General features: G+C 54.4%; 1 protein-coding gene across 1 annotated transcript in view; it reads left to right on the plus strand.

Moving 5' to 3' along the window:
* The window catches only part of FBLN1 (fibulin 1), an 81,060-nt gene extending 67,908 nt beyond the window's left edge, over positions 1 to 13,152 (plus strand). Inside the window, exon 21 of the mRNA XM_088025747.1 lies at positions 13,013 to 13,152. Within this exon, the coding sequence (XP_087881873.1) occupies positions 13,013 to 13,152 (140 nt within the window). The remainder of the gene's footprint in view (positions 1 to 13,012) is intronic.
* The last annotated feature ends 6,360 nt before the right edge of the window (positions 13,153 to 19,512 follow it).

Consider the following 19,512-nt stretch of genomic DNA (forward strand, 5'->3'; position numbering starts at 1 on the left):
CTGAGCCTTCTCCGTGGAAAGGCGTTGACAGCCCCCACTTGCCCCGCTGTCTGTGCCAAAGCTTGATGTGTGCCAACCAGGGCGCGGGCACCGTTGTACAGTATTCCTCTTAAAACAAACTAAAAACATTTTCACTTTGAAATAGCATTCCGAATTTCATCTGTGAGTGTAAGGATTATTACTCTATTGCAGTTTACTGTTTGAAAATGATCAGTAGTTGGGGTGGCCCTTCTGGGGCAAAACGTGATTGAGTCTCTGTGGCCACAGTCTAAGCACTGGACTCGGGGTAAGACATTCTTGGCTTGATTCTTGCTTCCCTGTTTCTAGGTGTGTGACCTCAGGCAATTTGCATAACCTCTCTGAGTCTCGGTTTTCATCTCAGCAAAATTGCCATAGTACTTGCCTTGCTGGGTTGATAACCGCCTGCTAGGAGGACTGGATGAGCGTATTCGAACACAGCTGGGTGGGTTGTTAGGGGATAAATGAGCTGAGGTGAGGAGCCGTTTGGAGCTGGAGTGGGTGAGAGCTCGGCGCCCCTTGAGGGGACGACAGGGCGGAGAGTGTTCACCCCAAAGCAGCCCCAGCTGCCTGGGAGCCGTCCTTGTGGCCTGGGTGGGCGAGGCAGGCCGAGCCGGAAGCAGGATGGTGGAGGCCGCGCCGTCCAAGTTCTGCCACCCGTGAATTATCTTGCTCACTCAACAAGGACATCCCGGGTTCCTACTCTAGGCCAAGCCCCGGGCTGGGTGCTGGGCAGCACACTTACACCCAAGCCACAGAGCTTTCTCTCATCAAGCCGCCTCCTAGCTTCCCTAGTATCCTGCCATCTGCGTGCCTGTAGGCCCCGTACCTGTTAATGTCTCAGAGGGAGAGAGAAGTGGGGTGTGGCCGGGCTGCTCTGTCCAGCTGAATATGTTGTGTACTGCAAAAGCCCCAGGGTTTTCAGCCTCTTCCATGTGCAGTGCACAACATACGGACTAGTACGCAGCAGCCCTGGTATAAGAGCTCGTGAGTGAAGAAGATCCCAAGCTCACGGCACCTCTGCCCCCCGCCGAGGGAGGCCTCTTTCAGAGCAAAGCGCTTGCTTGCCCAACCATCTGGCTTCAGGTCACCTTCGGCTGTCCCAGCCAGCAGGGCGCAGATCACCTCTTTAAAATCATTACCCCAAGGGGTTAAACATGTGCTGCTGACCCTGTCCTGCAGCCTGACTCAGAAAGCTTGGCCCGGGATCAGTACACATTACAGATGACATTCAGAAATTCCACCTAAAAACAACAGTGCGGCTGTCCCTGCCGGGTGACGAGTGATTGGCCCTGTCCCGGCTTTCACGGCAAATCCCAGGGATTAGGCGCTCTCTCTGCTCCCGGAGACGCAGCCTGCCCGTCACCCCGGGCCACACCCTGGCCAGCAGCCAGCGTGTTTCCCGGGGTGACGGCCCAGCAGCCTCGGAGCCCAGGATGGGCTGTGGCCCATCTTCACCCCGAGGCTGGCAGTGTCACTGAGGGCGGTGGGAGGTGGAGAGTACGTGGGGGGGGGTCTCTTGAAGGGGGCAGGATGGAGATGAGAGGGACAAACACTTCTTGTGCCCCCTGGGCTGGGGTCCCGTGGAGCAGAGATGGGGCGGGGGGCGTGGGGCCCAGTGCTGCGCCTCACCTCGTGACCATGCTCAAATGTCAGCACCATGCCCCCGAGACCCTCTAAGGAGGGCTCTCGACCGCCAGTTTCGCCGACACAGACTCTCAGAGGTCACCCCTCACACAGCTGACGATGCCCCCAGGCAGCCCCCCAGGCTTGTGCTGGAGCCTCCGAGGGCTCGGTGGGGGTCAGGGCTTTGCAGTCCACCCGAGTGAGGCACGCAGGGAACCCTGCTCCTGCCTGGGCTGCCGCAGTGGCCCGAGCTGGACGCGCTGAGCGGGGCCAAAGCATCCCTCCTCTCTCAGCAGTGTGCTTCCATGTCACGGCGAAATGTGCCCTAGCCCCTCGGTTCCTAAAGCCAGGAGCCAGGAACCCTCTATGCCCCCTCAGTGGCTCCCCTTACACCCCCACAACCGGCTGCTGCCGGCACTGCCGGCTTTTAAACCCCTGCTGCCCGGCCAGAGAGGCGTCCTCCCCCAGGCCTGTCTTTGTCCCCCTTGGTGCTCAGCACTCTCGTCCCTTCTCTCTGTCCACTGGGCTCCAGCCCCCCAGCCCGTGCCTCAGACCCCAGACATCCGTGGCCTCTCCCCTCTTCTGGGCATTAGCTAGGACATTCCCCTCTTCCTCCTCTGGGTAAACTCCTATCCATCCCTCAAAGCCCAGGTCAGTGTCAAATTCTCCTCTTGCCCACCATCCGCACCCCCACAGGCTGAGCGTGCCGCCGCTCCCCTGTGTTCCACAGCAGCCTGGATGGGCCTCTCTTGGGACTCTTCGCATATCCCTTCTTCCAGCAAACAATATCCATGCCCTGCAGAGGCAGGTCCTGGTCCAGGGGACACAGCAGCAACCAAGACAGACAGACATGCATCCCTGACACATATTCATTTTATTCCAGGGGGTGGGAGCAGACAAGAAACGAGTAGAATATGTTCACGGTCAGGGGGTGGTGAGTGCGATGCAGAGGGCTGGAGAGGAGGAGGGGGAAGCCAGGGTGTGGGGCAGAGGAACAACTTTAAATCTGGTAGTCGGAGACAGTTGTCTAACCCGAGGAGCTGAGGCAATGAGCCACACGGAGATGTGAGGAAGAGAGCACTTGCAAAGTCCCTGAGGCAGAGGGAATGGCGCGTGCAAAGTCCCTGAGGCAGGCAGAGGCAAGCCTGGTGTCTTTGAACCGCGGCGAGGAGGCCAACGTGGCTGGAGCAGAGGCATGAGCTGGTGGCTGGTGAGGCGGGGTCTTGAGGCCGTTGTGAGGCCTCTGGCTTTTCTGCTGAGTGAGGGAGGAGCCACGTGAGGGTCTTGAGGTGGGGAGTGAGATGACCTAAGGCTTTAAAGACTGACTCTGGGTGCGGGGCCGAGGCTCCCACAGCCGGCTGGGCTGAGGCAATGGTGGGACCCCCATGCAGGTCCAGCAGAAGGCATGAGAGGGAGACAGATTCGGGGTGTCATTGGAAGGGAGTGCCACGTTTTGCTATGAGTTGGATGTAGGCTGGATAACCCCACAGATTTTGGCCCGAAAATGGGAAGACTGGCATTGCCGTCTGCTGAGACGAGACGGCCAAGACACTGCAGCTTTGGGGAGGCCGGAAGTTCAGTTTGGACATTAGGATCAAGACGCCATGGCCCCATGGTGGTGAGCACTGAAACAGATGAGCCCGGGAGATGTTAGCGTGGGGATGGTGGTCAGAGCCCGTGACCCCATGAGCTCCCCGAGGGAGCGAGTGTAGACACAGAGAAGAGGCCAAGATAGGGCGCTGCAGCCCTCATGCTCAAGGTCGGGGTGAGCCCGCGAGCCTGGAGCCGAGATGTCCTGGAAGAGGGGAAGGCATTTCCCGGAGGAGGGCACACCCATTGGATTAGGTGACGCCCAGGCCACTGGTGACCTTGGCAAGGCCCTCCCGGTGGACAGGGTGGAGAGGAGACGCTCAGAGCAGGCTCACTGGAGAATCCTTCTGGAACGGGAGCAGAGAAATGCCTGTGCCTGCGGCAGGGGCGCGGTGCTCACGGCCTCCTGAGCTCTTGCTGATCTTGCTCTTCCAACGGTTATGAATTCCTGGAGGCAAGGACCTACGAGGGGCTCATCCGTGCAACACCCCCCCTTCCTCACCCTGTTTGTTTGTCTTTCTCACACACACGTGTGTGCACACACCCACCACACGCACTAGGAAGTCACCCAGGCCCGGCGCCCGGCAGGCTGTGAGACCACGCACGCCTGCTGACTTCCAGAGTCACCGCGGGGTTAAAGCGAGCCCAGAGCAGACTCTCAGCGTCCCCCAAGGTTCTCCCGGGGACCGTCTGTGTCCAGCCAGAATGATTGGTGAGCATCCTACTGCTGCCATCATGCACCTTTGGAAAAGCCTTTGATATCACCCGGCACACTCATAAATCGTTCTTTATTTAAAAAAAAATAATAATAAACTAAAGGGTTTTAGCCAAACAGCAGTAGAGGCATGTTGTGCAAACTTAGGAAAGAAAAGTTGGATGATGATCCGAATCTTCCAGCCGCCTCACCTCACAACCATAAGTGTGCAAAGGACCCAGATGCCCACCGTCACCCATTATCAGGAGGAGTGTTTCCTGCAGCCTCGATGTTGGGTATTTCTGGACGGACTCTGCGAGGAACATCCGCTCCGTGGCCGAGACAGGGGACCCCAAGTAGCATCCTGGTTATCACTGTCATCAGACTAATAGCTGACCCGCTGGGGACCTTGCCGTGTGCCAGCCACTCTTCCGGCATGGTGGAGATGCTACTTACAGCAACTCTGTAGGTGATTTTCCCCACCCGCAGAGGAAGAAACTGAGGCACGCAGCAGGTTCAGGCTCAGGGAGCGTCAGTCAAGAGTGCACGCGGGGTGTCGGGACTCCATGTGGGGTTCCTGGGCCATGACCTTCCTGGGCGACCTTGGGCAGGGTGAAGTCCTACGCTTCGGGGTCCAGCCCAGTCCTGAAATTCCTCTGCATCTGCATTTCCAAGCATACCCCCCCAGACTGTTCTTGCCAGGCCGACTTGTCCTTCAAAGTTCAGCCGAGACTAACTCCTTGGCGAAGCTTCCATGGGCTGCCAGGGCCCGGTCTGGGGTGAGCACTTCTCCCGAGCTCCCCCGAAGCCTCTTTCCTCACTTTCCCAGCCTCTGCGGCCCCACCATCTACGTCTGACTCCCCCAGAGGGCCGAGAGCTCCATGAGGACCCTCACCAGCACTGGGCAGTGTTTATACCCGTGGCACTCAGCGCGGTGCATGCCCAGAGCATGGGCTCCATGCTTGCCAAAGGAAAGAGAAGAGAGGGCGCCATGTTGCAACCAGAAGTGGGGGCTCGGGGTCCCTACTCTGCACTCAGCAGCTGCACACCGGGCCGGCGTCTTAATTCCTCGGGGCCTTTGGTTGCCTCTGAAGAAGGAGGTAATGTAGCGGAGGGCAGGACTTGGCTCACTCTGGTACTCCCAAGTCTCTAATTCTAAGTCCAGTTGGCAAGACTGTGCACACCTGCCTTTCCGTGACCTTTGCACATCCTGGGGGGACTGCGAGGGGTTCAGTGCGGCGAGGGCAGAGTGCTGAGAACGCAGGGGACCTGAGCGAGGTGAGCTCCACCTGCTGTGAGCCGGGGGCTGGGGTGGGGAAGATGCGATTTTTGGCAGAGCCACACCTCAACCCCAGGATCCGACCTGTGTTCTAGAAGGCTGGCTGTGGCCGCAGTGGGGGCAGTGCGTTGGGGGTGAGGAGGAAATTGTTGTAAGGTCAGGCCTGACCTGAGGCGGGGTTGGGGCCAGAGCAGGCAGGAGGGCGTGGACGCTCTTGCCGATGGAATTCGTCTGCGTCCGCGGTGACTGAGCGGGAGGGATGGAAGCCAGGCGGCCTGTTGAGGATGGGTCCGAGTTCTCTGGAGACTGGAGAAGAGCAGCGGGTTGGGGGGAAGGGAGCGTCTGGGGAGATCTGAGCGGCCGGTAAGCTTGGGTCTGGGGCGGAAGGACCCCAGCAGGCAGGGGTGGGGGCAGCAAATGATTTCTCATCCCACCCCTCATGGGCACATTTTTGGCCAACTCCGTTAAAGTCGGTGCGTTAGATGGCGAATCCCTTCCAGAAAAGTGCCCGGCCTCCTCTCCCTCTGGCGAGCCACACTGCTCGGCGGAAGGGGCGGTGGCCCGGGGCGGGCTCCCTGATGCTCACTTGCCCCCACTGAGCCCGTTTCCTCCTCCGGGAGCACAGACAATGCGGTTGACAGGAGGAGGACCAGACGGTAGACGCGAGCGGGCTTCCCAAGGACAAAGCGCGGTAGAAACTCAGCTTCCACATCAGGGAGGAAGGCTGAAAGGTCTAGCTTTGCACATTTCTCCTGGAGGGGAAGGGTGGCCTCCGGGGGCTGCCTCTCGTGCCTGCAGCTGTCCCGTCCAGGCTGCTTTAGCTCCCAGGAGGCCGGCGGGGGGAGCACACTTAGAACAATCGAGAAGTGCGGATGGCGAGTTCTGCGGAGACATGTTGAGTGCCATTTGGTATTTTAAATATGCAGCCCAGACTCCTGTCCCCCTTCCTTCCAAGTTCCTGCCTGGGTGTTTCTCAGGGGGAGAAGAGTAGAGGGGGTTTCGGGAGCTCAGTTCCTCCACTGCCGATTACCGATGTGATTGCTTCCTGGTTCCTTTCTGCCATGCTTGCCCTATATGTGTGACTCAGCCAAGGGCAGCACGTTCTGGAAGTTTCTTCCATGTCGCGTGGCACTGTGAAGAGGGAGGAGACGCAGGGGGTTGGGAAGAGCTGGGCTTTGGGATCAGTCCCAGCTGGATGGCATCCGGAGCTGTGCGCTGTGGGACCCGGGGCATCCGGCCCTCCAAGCCCACTCTACTCCCCCAGGGAAGGGAGGGGACGGTCTGTTCCCGACAACACTGTGGTGAGGACCGAAGAAGCCATGGGCCCGTGAGGTCCACCCGTTTCCCTTCCCCTTCGCCTGCTGTGTGTCCCTCCCCGAGCCCATCCATGCTCTAGTTCTGTTTTGGTTTGTTTTAAGTAATCTCTAGGCCCGACGTGGGGCTCAAACTCACGACCCCGAGATCAAGAGTCGCACGCTCCTGACTCAGCCGGGCGCCCCACCTAGTGCTGTGCTTTGTATGTACCCACAGTGTATCTTCATGTTCTTGGGTTCTGCTCTTTGCCGTTGATTTGTGCTCTTAATCCTCCTCGTCTGCAGGGTTCATTATTTGTACCAAGGACACTTCACTGAGATGTGGGTGATGATGTGCCCCTTCCCGATTGCCAGTCATGTCTGTGTTTGTCGTGACCACGTGGGTCTCCTCTGACCTCCCGGTTCTCGGCAGAGCACCTGGGTCCCAGCACCTCGGCCGGCACTCCGCCTTCCTCCTTGCCTGTGGCTCTGCGTGGTGGCCACCGAGGCCAGACAGTGAGGCCTTGCTCTGCCTCCTCCCCTTTCCACCTAAGCCGGGAAACTCAATGGCCTTCGACTACTGTGCATTCTCCCTCTTCCCATGCTCTCCTCTCCGGGCGATAATTTTCCACTTTATAAACTGTGCTTAATGCTTTGATGTTCAGTTCGTTCACTCATTCATTCAGCAAATGTGGGCTGAGGACCTCCTGTGCGTCAAGTGCAAAGTAGGATGAAGAACCTGCTCTGTGGCACATGCCAGAGACACAAGAGTGGCCGGAAAGGTAGTCCTGTCGGCCTCCGGAATTACACAGCCCTGGGGAGACTGAGGACTCCCGAGAGAGCAGATGGTTCTATAACCGGGTTTCACGGAGTGATAGCTTCTCCCTCTTTTTATTATGCCGGCACGTGACTTTCCGACCTCTCTCCTTCCTAAGCCGGATCTCTCTTAAAAGCACGGTTAATTTCCACTGACATGAGATCACCACGAAGTCTTTTGATGCATTACCTGGCTTGTTAAAATCCGCTCTGACAACCCCGTTCACGCCGTTATACTTTGTCATTTAGAATCACAGGACTTCTGGGTTGAAGGCTGCACGGTGACTTGCACAAGGTCACACCTCTGGTCCGTGTGGAGCCAGCGCCGGAACCCAAGCCTGTGATCACGGGTCTCTTTATAGATCAGCGTCCCGTGTCAGAGACAAGACCCGTGCAGAGAGCTCCACGGCTGCTTTCCATCCTTCCAAACGACAGACGGACACATGGGTGCCACGCCAAGCAGCAGACACTGGGGGGGTGGCTTCAAGGGCCCGGAGGGCCGACCACAGACCCCACGGGATGACCAAGATGCCCCGTTGGACCTGTGTGCTCCATGTCGGGCTCCTGGATCCCAGCACATCAGCGGCAATTTACAAAGCAGAGACGAGCCGTGAAGGTGAAGTGCCCGAGGGGCCTACATTTTTCAAAGGGAAAAAAAAGGCTTAATTATGTCTTGAAGAGGCGCAGACACGTCCACACGCCAAGGCATACTAGCAGCGTCTGGGACCCGAAGCAGAAATGCCAAAGACGAGGATTTGGAAGATTAACACAATTGAACTCGGCACCACGGTGGTTTTTTTTTTGTTGTTGTTTGTTTGTTTGTTTGTTTGTTTTTATTTCTGGGGCTCTGGAAAGCTGAGGAGGTAAACACCCCAGCAGGTCAGACGGACACGCCAGGCCTGATGGAAATGCCCCTCTCCCTTGGGCCTGCATTTTGCTGCGAGACTGGTCATTGACTAGTGTCCTTCAGAGTCTTCCGTGGCTCCTCTTTCCTACAGGAGGGAGTTTTGTCTTCCTTCCTAGATTGTGGGGGGCCTCAAGGACTCCTGTCCCTTCTTTCTTGCCCCGCCTGTATCCCACTCAGTCATCATGATGGCGCCCTGTGCTGGGGACAGTGGGATGCATGAGTTGCAGAGGTTGCCCCTTGAAGGGGGAGCTGACTGTCGCTTCCCAGCCGTGGGCAGATGCAGCATTAGAGCTGAGGGGGACGAGGTATCAAGTACCCCAGGGCTGGGGAGGCTTCATGAAAGAGGACCTAAGCGGTCCAGCTGGTCCCCAATGCCTGGCACACAACAGATGCCAGGATCATATCTGCAGAATCAAGTTGAGGGGAGAGTTGGGCCGCCGGGGGAGAAGTTTCAATCTCTGTGGTGCCACAGATGGCCAGCACGTGTCCCTCTCTTCCTCCCTCCCCTGCTTCCCTGCTGTTGGAAGGTTGGTAGTGGTTCTGAATGAACACTGGTCTAGAATCCATGGTGGGGAGGAAGCCAGGAGACTGCAAACCTAGACTCCTGGTTCTGTGAGACTGACGAGGTGTGAGGTCCTGGGAGCAGGCTGTGAGCAGCTCCTCAGCCTCATCTGCCTTTCTCTTCCCAGGATTGACACCGTTCTGAGAACTGGCCTGAACCATCATACTTTTGGGATTTGCCCAAGTCCTTCCTGCTTCCTAGGTTCATAATTATTCTTCAAAATCCAATTTAAATGTCTGTAGAATCTTCATTAAACCTGCCCTGTGTAGAATGTCCTCTAATGGATGGATGGATGGATGGATGGATGGATTAGTGAATGGATGGGTGGATGGATGGATAGGTACGTAGTGGATGTATAGACGGGTAGGTGGATGGATGGATGGATGGGTGGATGGATGGATGGATGGATAGGTGGGTGGGTGGATGGATAAATAGATGGATGGATGGGTAGATGGATTGATGAGTGGATAGATGACCGGGTGGATGGATGGGTTGGTGGATGGATGGGTAGGAAAGCTGTAAAGAATGAAGTGATATCAGGAGAAAGCCTGGGCTTGGTCAAAGGGAGGACTAGGAGGTGGAACTCAAGCTCAGACTCTCCTGGGAGAGGAGGAAACATGTTCACCCAAACCAGAGCTCCAGGGGAAGTGTGACTAAGCAGAAGAAGTAGTGGTCAGGTCCACAGAATGGGTGTGGCCTGGAAAGGGAGCCCTGGGTTAGCTGGGATTATGGATAGAGGTGGGGATTCAGTGCTGACTTCAGGTCAGAGGGAAGGGGTAGAGAAGCTCCTTCTGGTGAGGTTGCGGGGGGAGCAGGGGGGCAGGCAGGGAACACACTTCTGAACTCTGCTCTGTGCACTCACGATTTCTTGTTTCACACTTGCAGCACGCATATTTGTCCCGCCTTAGTCATTTTTCTTGTTAAATGCAAATACCCTGCAGAAATCTCCGCTCTGAGTGTGACCTGCATCAGAAGTCAGGCCCCCCTACCCCCCGGCCCTTCCCAGTGCCCCTTTCACTAATGCAGCCCCTGGCTTCCTTCCACGCCTGTTTTGTCTCAGCACTCAGCTGCAGCTGAACAATGAGCCATCGCAGGGCAGAGACCAAACCTTGAAAAGTGCCCAACGTAATGGATTTAGATGCAAACGCTTTCTACACATTCGGGGCTTTCCTTTTAGTACAATTTTAAAATCAATCCCGTAAAAATACTCAACACTTGCTCTGTTTTTCCATCATGCCAGAATTCAGCCATACTTTGAAAATCAGATCACATTTAATTTGGAATTGTGAAATGCTTCTTTGCTGTCCAGTAGTCCTTTCTGAGGGCGAGAGAGGAGGATGCTCTCGTGCTTGTTTTGTTTCTGATTTTGAAGGTTGCTATTTTTAATCCCCATTTCGTAGAAGAGCAAATTAAAATGCAGGAAGGTTAAGAAACTCTTCTGGGGTCATACTGCTCTTCCCTGTCCCCATGCTGAGCCACGAGGACAGCCCAACATTGCCTTTACGTACTTACTTAGCACAGTGCTTGGCACACATAGACAATGCCCAGAAACTTCTGTGGCTCTGAACCGTTCATGCCATTCAAATGTGTGTGTGTAATAATTTTATAATATTTATATTTTACATATAAATGTATAAGTACATTTTATATTTTATACAATATTCATAAATTTATATAAACACATTTATATAAAATAAAAAAATATATAAAAGTTTACATACATTTAAAATATATAATTATACATTTTTATATTAATATTTATATATAAGATTTTAAATATATATTTAAGTAAGTATATTTACATATTTCATAGTATCTAGTTATATATTGGCATTATAATAATATAATTTAAATTATTTATAATCTATATCACATTAATTATATGCTATATAAAGATAATAATGATAAATAGAAATAAATACATATCCAATCGTAGCTTGCAGAAATGTACTCTCTACTCCACTGCTCTTCTGTCCCAAAATAGTTCTCAGGCTCCCCCAGCCTCTCACCTCTTCCTTGAAGACCCGGAAACGTCTCTGAGCACTGGAAGCAGAGTAGTAACTTCTGCCCCGAGGGTGGGTGAAGTCAGGAGGCAACCCGGACCACTGAGTCTGGTGGGCAGCACCGTGGGCCTCAGGCCTGGGGAGAGGAGAAGCTGACATGGAGGGGGCCCACTGAGGAGCCCCCACCGACCCAGCCCAGATTCTGTGGGGGGGGGGGGCGGGAGCGGGAGCGGCCGGGTCGTCAGGGGCCACTGGCAAGCGGAGGGCTGCTGACAAGCCCGCGTCTTTAGCAGCGAGCTGAAGATGTTCACGGGCATTCACCCGGGACAAAGCTACAATGTCACCGCCGGGCAGGGCCAGAGAAAGGGTGCTGACAGCCTGCAGAATCTCTCTCCATCCGAGCGAAAGCCCTTGTTTACTTAGAATAGCCTGGAATTCCACCCCAGCTGCTGGGCATTTCACTTTTGAGACATAAGCCCAGAGACTGAAAGGGGGGATGGCACACCGAAATTCCCCTTCTGAGCATGAACTTGGCGCCACTGCAGAAGGCCTTTGCCAGCCTGCAGTGCCCCCATTGGCTTTGACGTGGGCAGGGGCGGCCCCGGGGCCTGACGGCGCGGCCCCGTGCTTGGGTCCTAGGTCTGTGGCAGGGAGTCAGCAGTCTGAAGCAGCAAACAATCCAGTGGCGATTTCTTAGCACGTGGTGTGGAGCTGCCGGGCCCGAGCTTGCTCCCTGCCCGCACGCTGCTGTAGTAAAAACCACGACACCCCCGCCCTCCGTGGCCTCGCCTCCGCGGCTTAAAATCAGCCACGGAGATTGTACAGTCCAGCGGGAGAGCCACCCCTCTACAGCACGCGACTTGGGGCAGGTCCTAATATCAGAGCAGGCGGGACGGAGAAAGGACTTTGGACGTCATTCATTCCTAAATGTCAACAGCTGTTGGTGGCACCTGGTCGGCCGCAAGCCCCGGGAATCCATCAACCTGCAGACTTTGCTTGCGTTGCTTCCTCGGCAGGGGGGAGCCCCTCCTCCAAGAAGCCTTCCCTGACTCTCTCAGACTCCGTCTCCTCCATTCTCCTCTGCTGGACTTCTATTAGAGAACATGGCACTTAACTTTGATCCTTCACGGGCTTTGAAACCAGGATTCTATTATTTTCTCTGTATCACTGAGAACGGCTCCTGGTGCCTATGGAGGAATGTATGGATGCAGGTGGAGGTGAAGGTTGAGCCCTCAGTCTGGCGGGGAGGCGGCCCTGCACACCTGCAGCTCATCCTTTGGGCAGTTGCCGCGCTGGGTCATCTGGATTGTGCGTTGCAGAAACACAGGGTCACATGGTATCATTTGCTCACTGAAAAAGCCGAGGCCCAGAAAGGGCAGCAGCTTCTCCACAGTCCGGCCAGGGTAATGCCCACCCTAGCCCCATCCATCTCATCCCAGAGGGCAGGAAAGTTCGCTCTGAGCCTCTGGGTGTCCCGCGGAGGCAAGGTTGCGCTAGCAAAGCCTGGCCTGGAGACAGGGAGATGGCCAGGCACGGGTTTGGAGAGAGTTACGGAATCCACTCTTCCCCCCCAGTCCTGCTCCCCTGCAAATCTGCCTCGAGTTGTTCCCTCTTCCAAGCTGAGCTTTGTCTGTGCCCTGTATTCTGAGCCTCAGCAGAAGAGGCCGCCAGTCATGGCCTTTGTGTGGTCCCTCCGCCACCTGTCCTCCTGCTGACGGCCCTGGCCAAGCTCCGCTGCTCAAACTGGACCTGCTCTGGGGCTCTGTTGGCAGAGCGGCCTCTTGGTCATCGGTTGCCAGCAACACTGGTGAGCTCAGGTATCACCCTCCAGAGAGGCATGGACAGCGAGGGGTCCAGGGGCATGTCCCATGGAGACAGCTCTGCTTGGTTAAAGGGTTTCCAGGACCCCGCTGTGATCTTCAGTATCACAGGAGACAGGATCACATCTGCTTTGCTTCTTCCCCAGGGTCAGAACTGGGCACGGTGGGTAGGAAGGAGGGGGACAAGCGTCTACTGGGCATCCACTCCACACCAGGCCTGCTTCTAGGCTCTTCCAAATCCTCTGTCCGGTAGATGGCCAGAGTGAGCTCACTGTCATTTGTCCCCTGGAGGTGGAAGCAGAGCCCAGGGGTGACCACTGGGAGGTGAATGCTAGGCAGGGGACTAAAACATCTGGCTCAGCATGGGCCTTGAGGGGGTCTAAGATGCCTTCTGTTTCTCCCCAGGTGTCGTGCGCCAGGTGCGGCCCATTGTGGGCCCATTCCATGCCGTCCTGAAGCTGGAGATGAACTACGTGGTCGGGGGTGTGGTGTCCCACCGAAACGTGGTCAATGTGCACATCTTTGTCTCTGAGTACTGGTTCTGAGGGCCTGTCCACGGTGCAGCCATGCCTGTGCCTCCAGGCCAAGTCATTGCCATACCAACCATGCCTATCCCTGGTGACATTTCTTAAACTGATGTATTTGTTTTAGTGTTAGGCCAACATGTATTAAGCTGGGCCAGATGAATAAGTTCATCTGATGTATTTTGGTATTTAAATAACGAGTCCAATTACTCAACTGTTTGTTGAAAACCTTGCTTATTTTTTAACGCAAAGGTTAAAATTTGCTCCCTTTCTCTGCCTGGGGGCTGAGCATTGCTAAGGACCAAGGAAAGAAAGACATTTTTCAGGGGGCAGCCAGTCTAGATGCCAGGAGAAAACCAGTTCTTGCACTGATCATATGAAATTTGACATTTGGTACCTTTTTTGCCAATCGGATGCTGTATGTCCAATGACACGGTTGCCGTCGAGTAGCAGGTATGACCAGTTCTGCCCAGAAGCAGCACGACACGACGCCTCGGGGAGCACTTAGAAGGTGCGTTACGGTTCTGTTAAAGCAGAAAAAATTCTTCGGGAAAGAAAGACAGAGCCTGTTGGGTTTGTGTGTGGGCCCTGTGTGGTCAGCAAGGGAGTGGCTGGGTTTTCTCTGCACCCTGCATCCGTCTTTTCTTATCAGAGGTGGGAAAATAAACAGTTTTGTGATCCTCCTGATGGCCTGTGCATGAGTCTTTCAAGAAGGGGGGTCTCCTCTAGCAAAGCACCTGGGAATGCCCCTTCACGCCTTCTTAGAGACCCTCCTGCCCCCTGGGAGGCTCTGGGGTGGGGCCCAGCCCATGTATAGGAATAGCTTCCCACCCATGTCATTTCTGATACCACGATGCCCTCTGACAAGTGTGGTTCAAGCCCACTCCATGCCCCACGTCCAGCCCCGCTAGGCAAGATAGTATTCCGTATGGGATCCTGGTCCCTTCTAGAAATCACAGGGGAGAAATAACGATTCCCTTCAGCAGGAAGGAGAGACCACCAGGGCGCAGTGAGTCCCCACGCACTTGGCCTGTGGTGCTTCATTCATTGCTCCCAGAACCCAGCGAGGTGGGCATGATCAGACATAATTTCGAGATGAGCAAACAGACTCAGAGAGAGGAACTCCACTGCCCAAGTCACACAGCTTTTTAGGGACCCGGGATTCAAATTCAGTTTATCAGGCGCCAAACTCCATCCCTCTGTGAAGCCCTGGGTCAGAAGAGAGGTAGATAGACTGGGTTTATAGGGTGTCCCAGCAGCCTCAGCCTAAGCTCTGCAGCACGCTGGGACCCACGGGGATTCAGCACCAGGGCCCCTCGCTTCCACACGTGCCTCTCCTCCAGATCCTCCCTGGGGATCGTCTTAGGCAGGGACCCCACTGCCTCTCTCCTCCCATGTTCCGGCTCATCTCAGTAGCCTGGACCCTGGCACTGGCCAAGATCTCAGCCCCACATGGAATGTCACCCTTGTTGGGATTTCAAAGTGGCTGGTGTTCTGGTCTTTGAAATGAGCACTACTCCAACTGCAGAATGTAGTCTCTAGCCACCTTTGGGACCTCCCTGTGTTTCTGAGGTCACTCATTCTGGGCATTGGTCTGTCAAAGCCAGGCCAGGGCCAGCCAGGCACGAGACCTGCGGGGCCTGGGCATCTTGAAGTGGTGGGAAGGGGGAGAACGGGAACAATCCAAGGAGCCATCCGAGAAGCTCTGAATGCCAGTGAATTGGGGTCTTGGCAGGGAAGGGGGGGCCTGGGGTTCGATCACAGGAATGGAAGCCTCAGGGTGATGGGCAGGAAGTGAGAAGGCCACTTGGGGTTCTGGTTTCCTGCCTGCAATTTGGGGGACAAGTCTGCAAGAGCCAGACAGTTGGGGCCCACGCCCTCAGAGAGGGAGGTTTCTCCTGCTCGGGGGATTCCTGGGTGGGGCAGAGTGGGAGGACAGAAGCAAGGACCGCTGGAAAAGGCCTTCCCACTCTCTTTATAGGGGTTAGGGTGGGAGCTGGCATTGGCGGACAGAGCCACGCCTCCTGTCTTTGATTGGCTCTCGGGAGAGCATGTGACCCACGTTGGCCAATCAACCTTCCTGAGGGTGGGCGGGGGGGGGTGTGGGAGCGGGCAGAGGGAAAGCGCCGAGGGCAAGGAGCTGCCAGGAGGAAAAGCAGAGGGGAAGAGAGTGAGCCGGGCCCTTGCCCCGCGTGACTCAGAGAGCCAGAGAGGCCGAGTCAGACCGGGCCAGCAGCGCGAACCACCGCCATCCGCCCAGCCTCGGTTTCTGCACCTGCAAAGTGGAGGCAGTGATCCCTGCCCGGCCGCGCCGCCCTCGATGGCAGCCCGCAGCGCCGGAGACGAGGAGCACAGAAGGGCTCTGCACCTGTCAAGTGCTGCGTACCTGTGCCCGTTCAAAGTGATGATGAGGAGGAGGAGGAGGAGGAAGACGATGATAGCGATGGCCTCTGTCAGTCAGGCCACACCAATGCGCTCTGCATTTCCTTTTCTTAGCCACCCGTGAGAGATTGGGGAGACAGTTGTGTAGATTACACAAGAGCCCGACTTTGCATATTGGATATCACGCTCTGGGTTGGGCACCGGATGGACCAATAAGTGTCCCATTATTCTTGCCAAGTAATTACTACCAGGGCCCAGCTTCGGCTACATTAGGGGCCCAGCTAATGGGAACCAGCAGGGCCTCTGGGCCCCAGACCACAGTGATCCCTTTTTAATTGCAGCCTTAGGACAAAATAATTGAAGGGAGTCACTAAAGGGAAAGCAAGTTTATAAGCAGGATGAGAAGGCAAAGGCACACAGACCTTAGACCGAACTGTCTTTGCTGATTTGGTAGCAGAAGAAAGTTGGAGGGAAGGTTCCAGAAGGTCTTTGCTGTCATGTTCTACCGGAAAGCTGTGTCTGTTTTGAATGAAGGGAACCTACACTAATATTCAGAGGAGCACTGCAGCCTGGGTCACCTGGCGTCCTGGAGGGACCAGTGTTAAGGTGGTGACCACCCGGTCACCAAGAGTCCAAGGAGGTTAGCTTTCCTAAGTCCCATCAAGGTCCTCAAGTTTGTTCAGGTGAAAAAGAACACCTGGAAATCATGCTACATTTTTTCGTTCCCAATATTTTATCATGAAAATTTCCAAACATACAGCAGAGGTGTATGTTTGGACCCACCAGGGTACCCACCACCTAGATCCTACCGTTAACATTTTACAAGATCAGTTTGTGTTTCGAAGAAATGATGATTTGATGATATTAAATTTCACATTAAAAAAAAAAAGCTCTGGGCGCCTGCGTGGCTCAGTTGGTTAAGCGACTGCCTTCGGCTCAGGTCATGATCCTGGAGTCCCGGGATCAAGTCCCGCATCGGTCTCCCTGCTCAGCAGGGAGTCTGCTTCTCCCTCTGACCCTCTTCCCTCTCGTGCTCTCTCTCTCTCATTCTCTCTCTCTCAAATAAATAAATAAAATCTTTAAAAAAAAAAAAAGCTCTGTGGGTTTTGCAGGCTCAAGGTCAAATCCAGCCACTCACGAACTGTGTGGCCTTGGGCACATTGCTTCGTGTCTCAGATCCTTGGTTCTCTCTGCTACAGGATGAAAATAATTCCCTGTACTTCATGGGGGCGGCGGTAAGGACAAAATGATCTGATTACATAAACAGCACAAGGACCACCACACATTAGGTCCCCAGGAAATAGCGCTATCATTACAAATAGAGTTGAAGAAGGCATTCTTTATTCAGTTAGTCTTGTGTGGACAAGCCGTGGACACAGCAAGACTCCAGAGGGGTTTATGAGTCACCTAAAGTGGCTTCGTGTGAGCTGGCTGCCACTGCAGACTCCTTGCTCCTTCTGTTGGGGACACCAGCAGCTAGAGGTCATGTCCACTTGTCCTCGGGTCACTTCCTGGACCACAGCTGGACCGTCCCCCTGGGCCAGTTCGCATATGGTGCCCCTGTCCCTGGCTGCACTCTGCTCGCCCAGATGACGTCTGGGTTTGGGTGTTGGCAACAAGTCCTCATCTCCTGTCACACTTCCCAGCATCATTCATGCCAAAGAGATGGGCTCCTAGGGGCTGCTCACCGTCCTCCTGGAAGTGGAATGAGACGGAACGTGACTCTTGAGTGACTTGCGAAGTCTCAAGGGAGAAGTAGAGCGCAGCAGAACTTGTATAATATGACCCTTAGGGAGTGTGGGGACAGTCACCGTGACCCCGAATAATCTCACATCACATTTTGTACAACGCCTGTTATGTGTCAGGAACGCCTCTGCAACTGTCCCCCCGAACACACGGACGCGTGCGCACACACTTCATCCTCAGCCCCTCTGCCAGGCCAGCTCAGGGCTGTCTTCTCCCAAGAAGACACCTGTCGCATCCCTGGGACGATCCTCCACTCCCATCGCTACAGAATTCACGGTGTCGATTCACAGTGTCACCGCCTGTCCTGTGCTCTTGATATACTAGCACGGATCCACAATGCTGCTGTCCCTAGTGTACTAGATCTGTGACTTTACTTTCTTGAAACTTGCTATTGTAGAACTTTCAAAAAATGCATTCAAGTACATCAAAGAGTCTATGAAACCTCTCATACCCATCACCCAGCTTCAATAATTACCAATTTTTTGCTGGTCCTCTTTCATCTCTCCCCTCCCCCCCCAGCTCCTTTTATGTTACAGGAATATTTTTTTCAATAAACTTTATTTTTTAGAACTGTTTTAGATTCATGGAAGAGTTGTCAAGATAGGACAGAGTTCACATACACCTGGCCCCCAGTTGCCCCATTGCTAAGATTTTGCATTAGTCTGGTACACTTGTAATTAATGAACCCATATCGATACGTCATTGTTTTGTTTTGTTTTTTATTTTTTTAAAGATTTTATTTATTTATTCATGACAGACAGAGGGAGAGAGAGAGAGAAGCAGAGGGAGAAGCAGGCTCCCAAGGAGCAGGGAGCCCGATGCGGGGCTCGATCCCAGGACCCTGGGATCATGACCTGAGCCGAAGGCAGACGCCGAACCATCTGAGCCACCCAGGCGCCACGATACGTCATTGTTAACTAAAACATGCACTTTATTCGGGCTCCACTGGTTTGTACCAAATATCCTCTTGTTGCCCCAGGACCCCATCCAGGATCCCGTGTTACGTTCAGTTGTCGTGTCTCCTTAGCTCCTCTGGGCTGGGACAGTTTCTCAGACTTTCCCTGTTTTTGATGACCTTGGCAGTTTTGAGGAGTACTGGGCAGATATTTGTAGGATGCCACTCAACTGGGATTTGCCTGATGGTGTTCTCATGGTTGGACTGGGTTATGGGTTCGGGATGACCACCGAAGGGAAGTGCCCTTCCCAGCCCCTCCTGTCCGGGCATCTGCCGTCCACAGGGCTGGTCATTGTCAGTGTTGACCTTCATCACCTAGGTGAGGTGCGTCGGTCAGGCTTCTCCACGTGAAGTCACTCTCACCCTGTGTCCATTCTGTCCTCTTTGGGAGGAAGGCACTATGCACAGCCGGGGACTTATTCAGGGATGAGGACTTCCTCTCCACCATCTTGAGGGCAGAGTGCAGGAATAATTTAAAGCAAATCCCAGACATCAAGTTATTTCATGTTTAAATACTTTAAACACTTTTTTCATATACGTTTCTAATGATGAGGGCTTTTAAAAGCGTGACCACCATACCTGTTACACCAAACCATAGTAACGATGATTCCTTGATTATTTCTAATAAGTGACTTATGGTATTTCTAATTCAACTCAACAAGCACTTAGCAAGATGGGTTGAAGGACCCTGCTGGGTGGGGCGGGGGCGGGGTGGGCGGAAGGGTGGCGAGGGTCCAAAGATAAAAAACACCTGATCCCTGGGATGGGGGATGGGGAGCAAAAGACAAGGCAATTATTTCCTTAACAAAAGGAACTTTTCATTTACCAAAGGATTCACCTTGGGACTGTTCTACAAAACCAGCCTCCACCTTGTGTTCACGGCTTACAACAAATGGACTTGCTTTATTCTCCACTTTATTCTCCAAACCTCAAGCCCAAATATGTCTCCCGGAGTTGAGGCTTCTCCTGGATCCCCACCATTCAGGGCACAGACTTCCCTTCATACGACACACGTTTGAAGCGTGTATCCTGCATAATCCCGGGACTGTCTGACCTGGAGTCCCAGGCGTGGTCACCTGCTTCCAGGCAGGGCTCTGGCCACTGAGAGGCCAAGTGATCAGAGCCAGGAACTAGAGGCTGGGGAGGCAAGGGAAGGGGAAGAGTGTGAGCGGGAGCCCCTGTGCACCTGCTCCCACGTCTGGTTGGAGGAGGCCAGGGGGACTGAGGTGAGGCGAGGGGGCTAGAGCGACATCCCCTCAGCCTCTGATAAGTGAAATAAAGTTCAAAATTAGAAGGTA

Source organism: Eumetopias jubatus, unplaced genomic scaffold (genome assembly GCF_037043125.1).
Source record: "Eumetopias jubatus isolate StellerSeaLion01/CBP00866 unplaced genomic scaffold, mEumJub1_p1.0 scaffold_8, whole genome shotgun sequence".
In the NCBI taxonomy this organism is placed as follows: domain Eukaryota; kingdom Metazoa; phylum Chordata; class Mammalia; order Carnivora; family Otariidae; genus Eumetopias; species Eumetopias jubatus.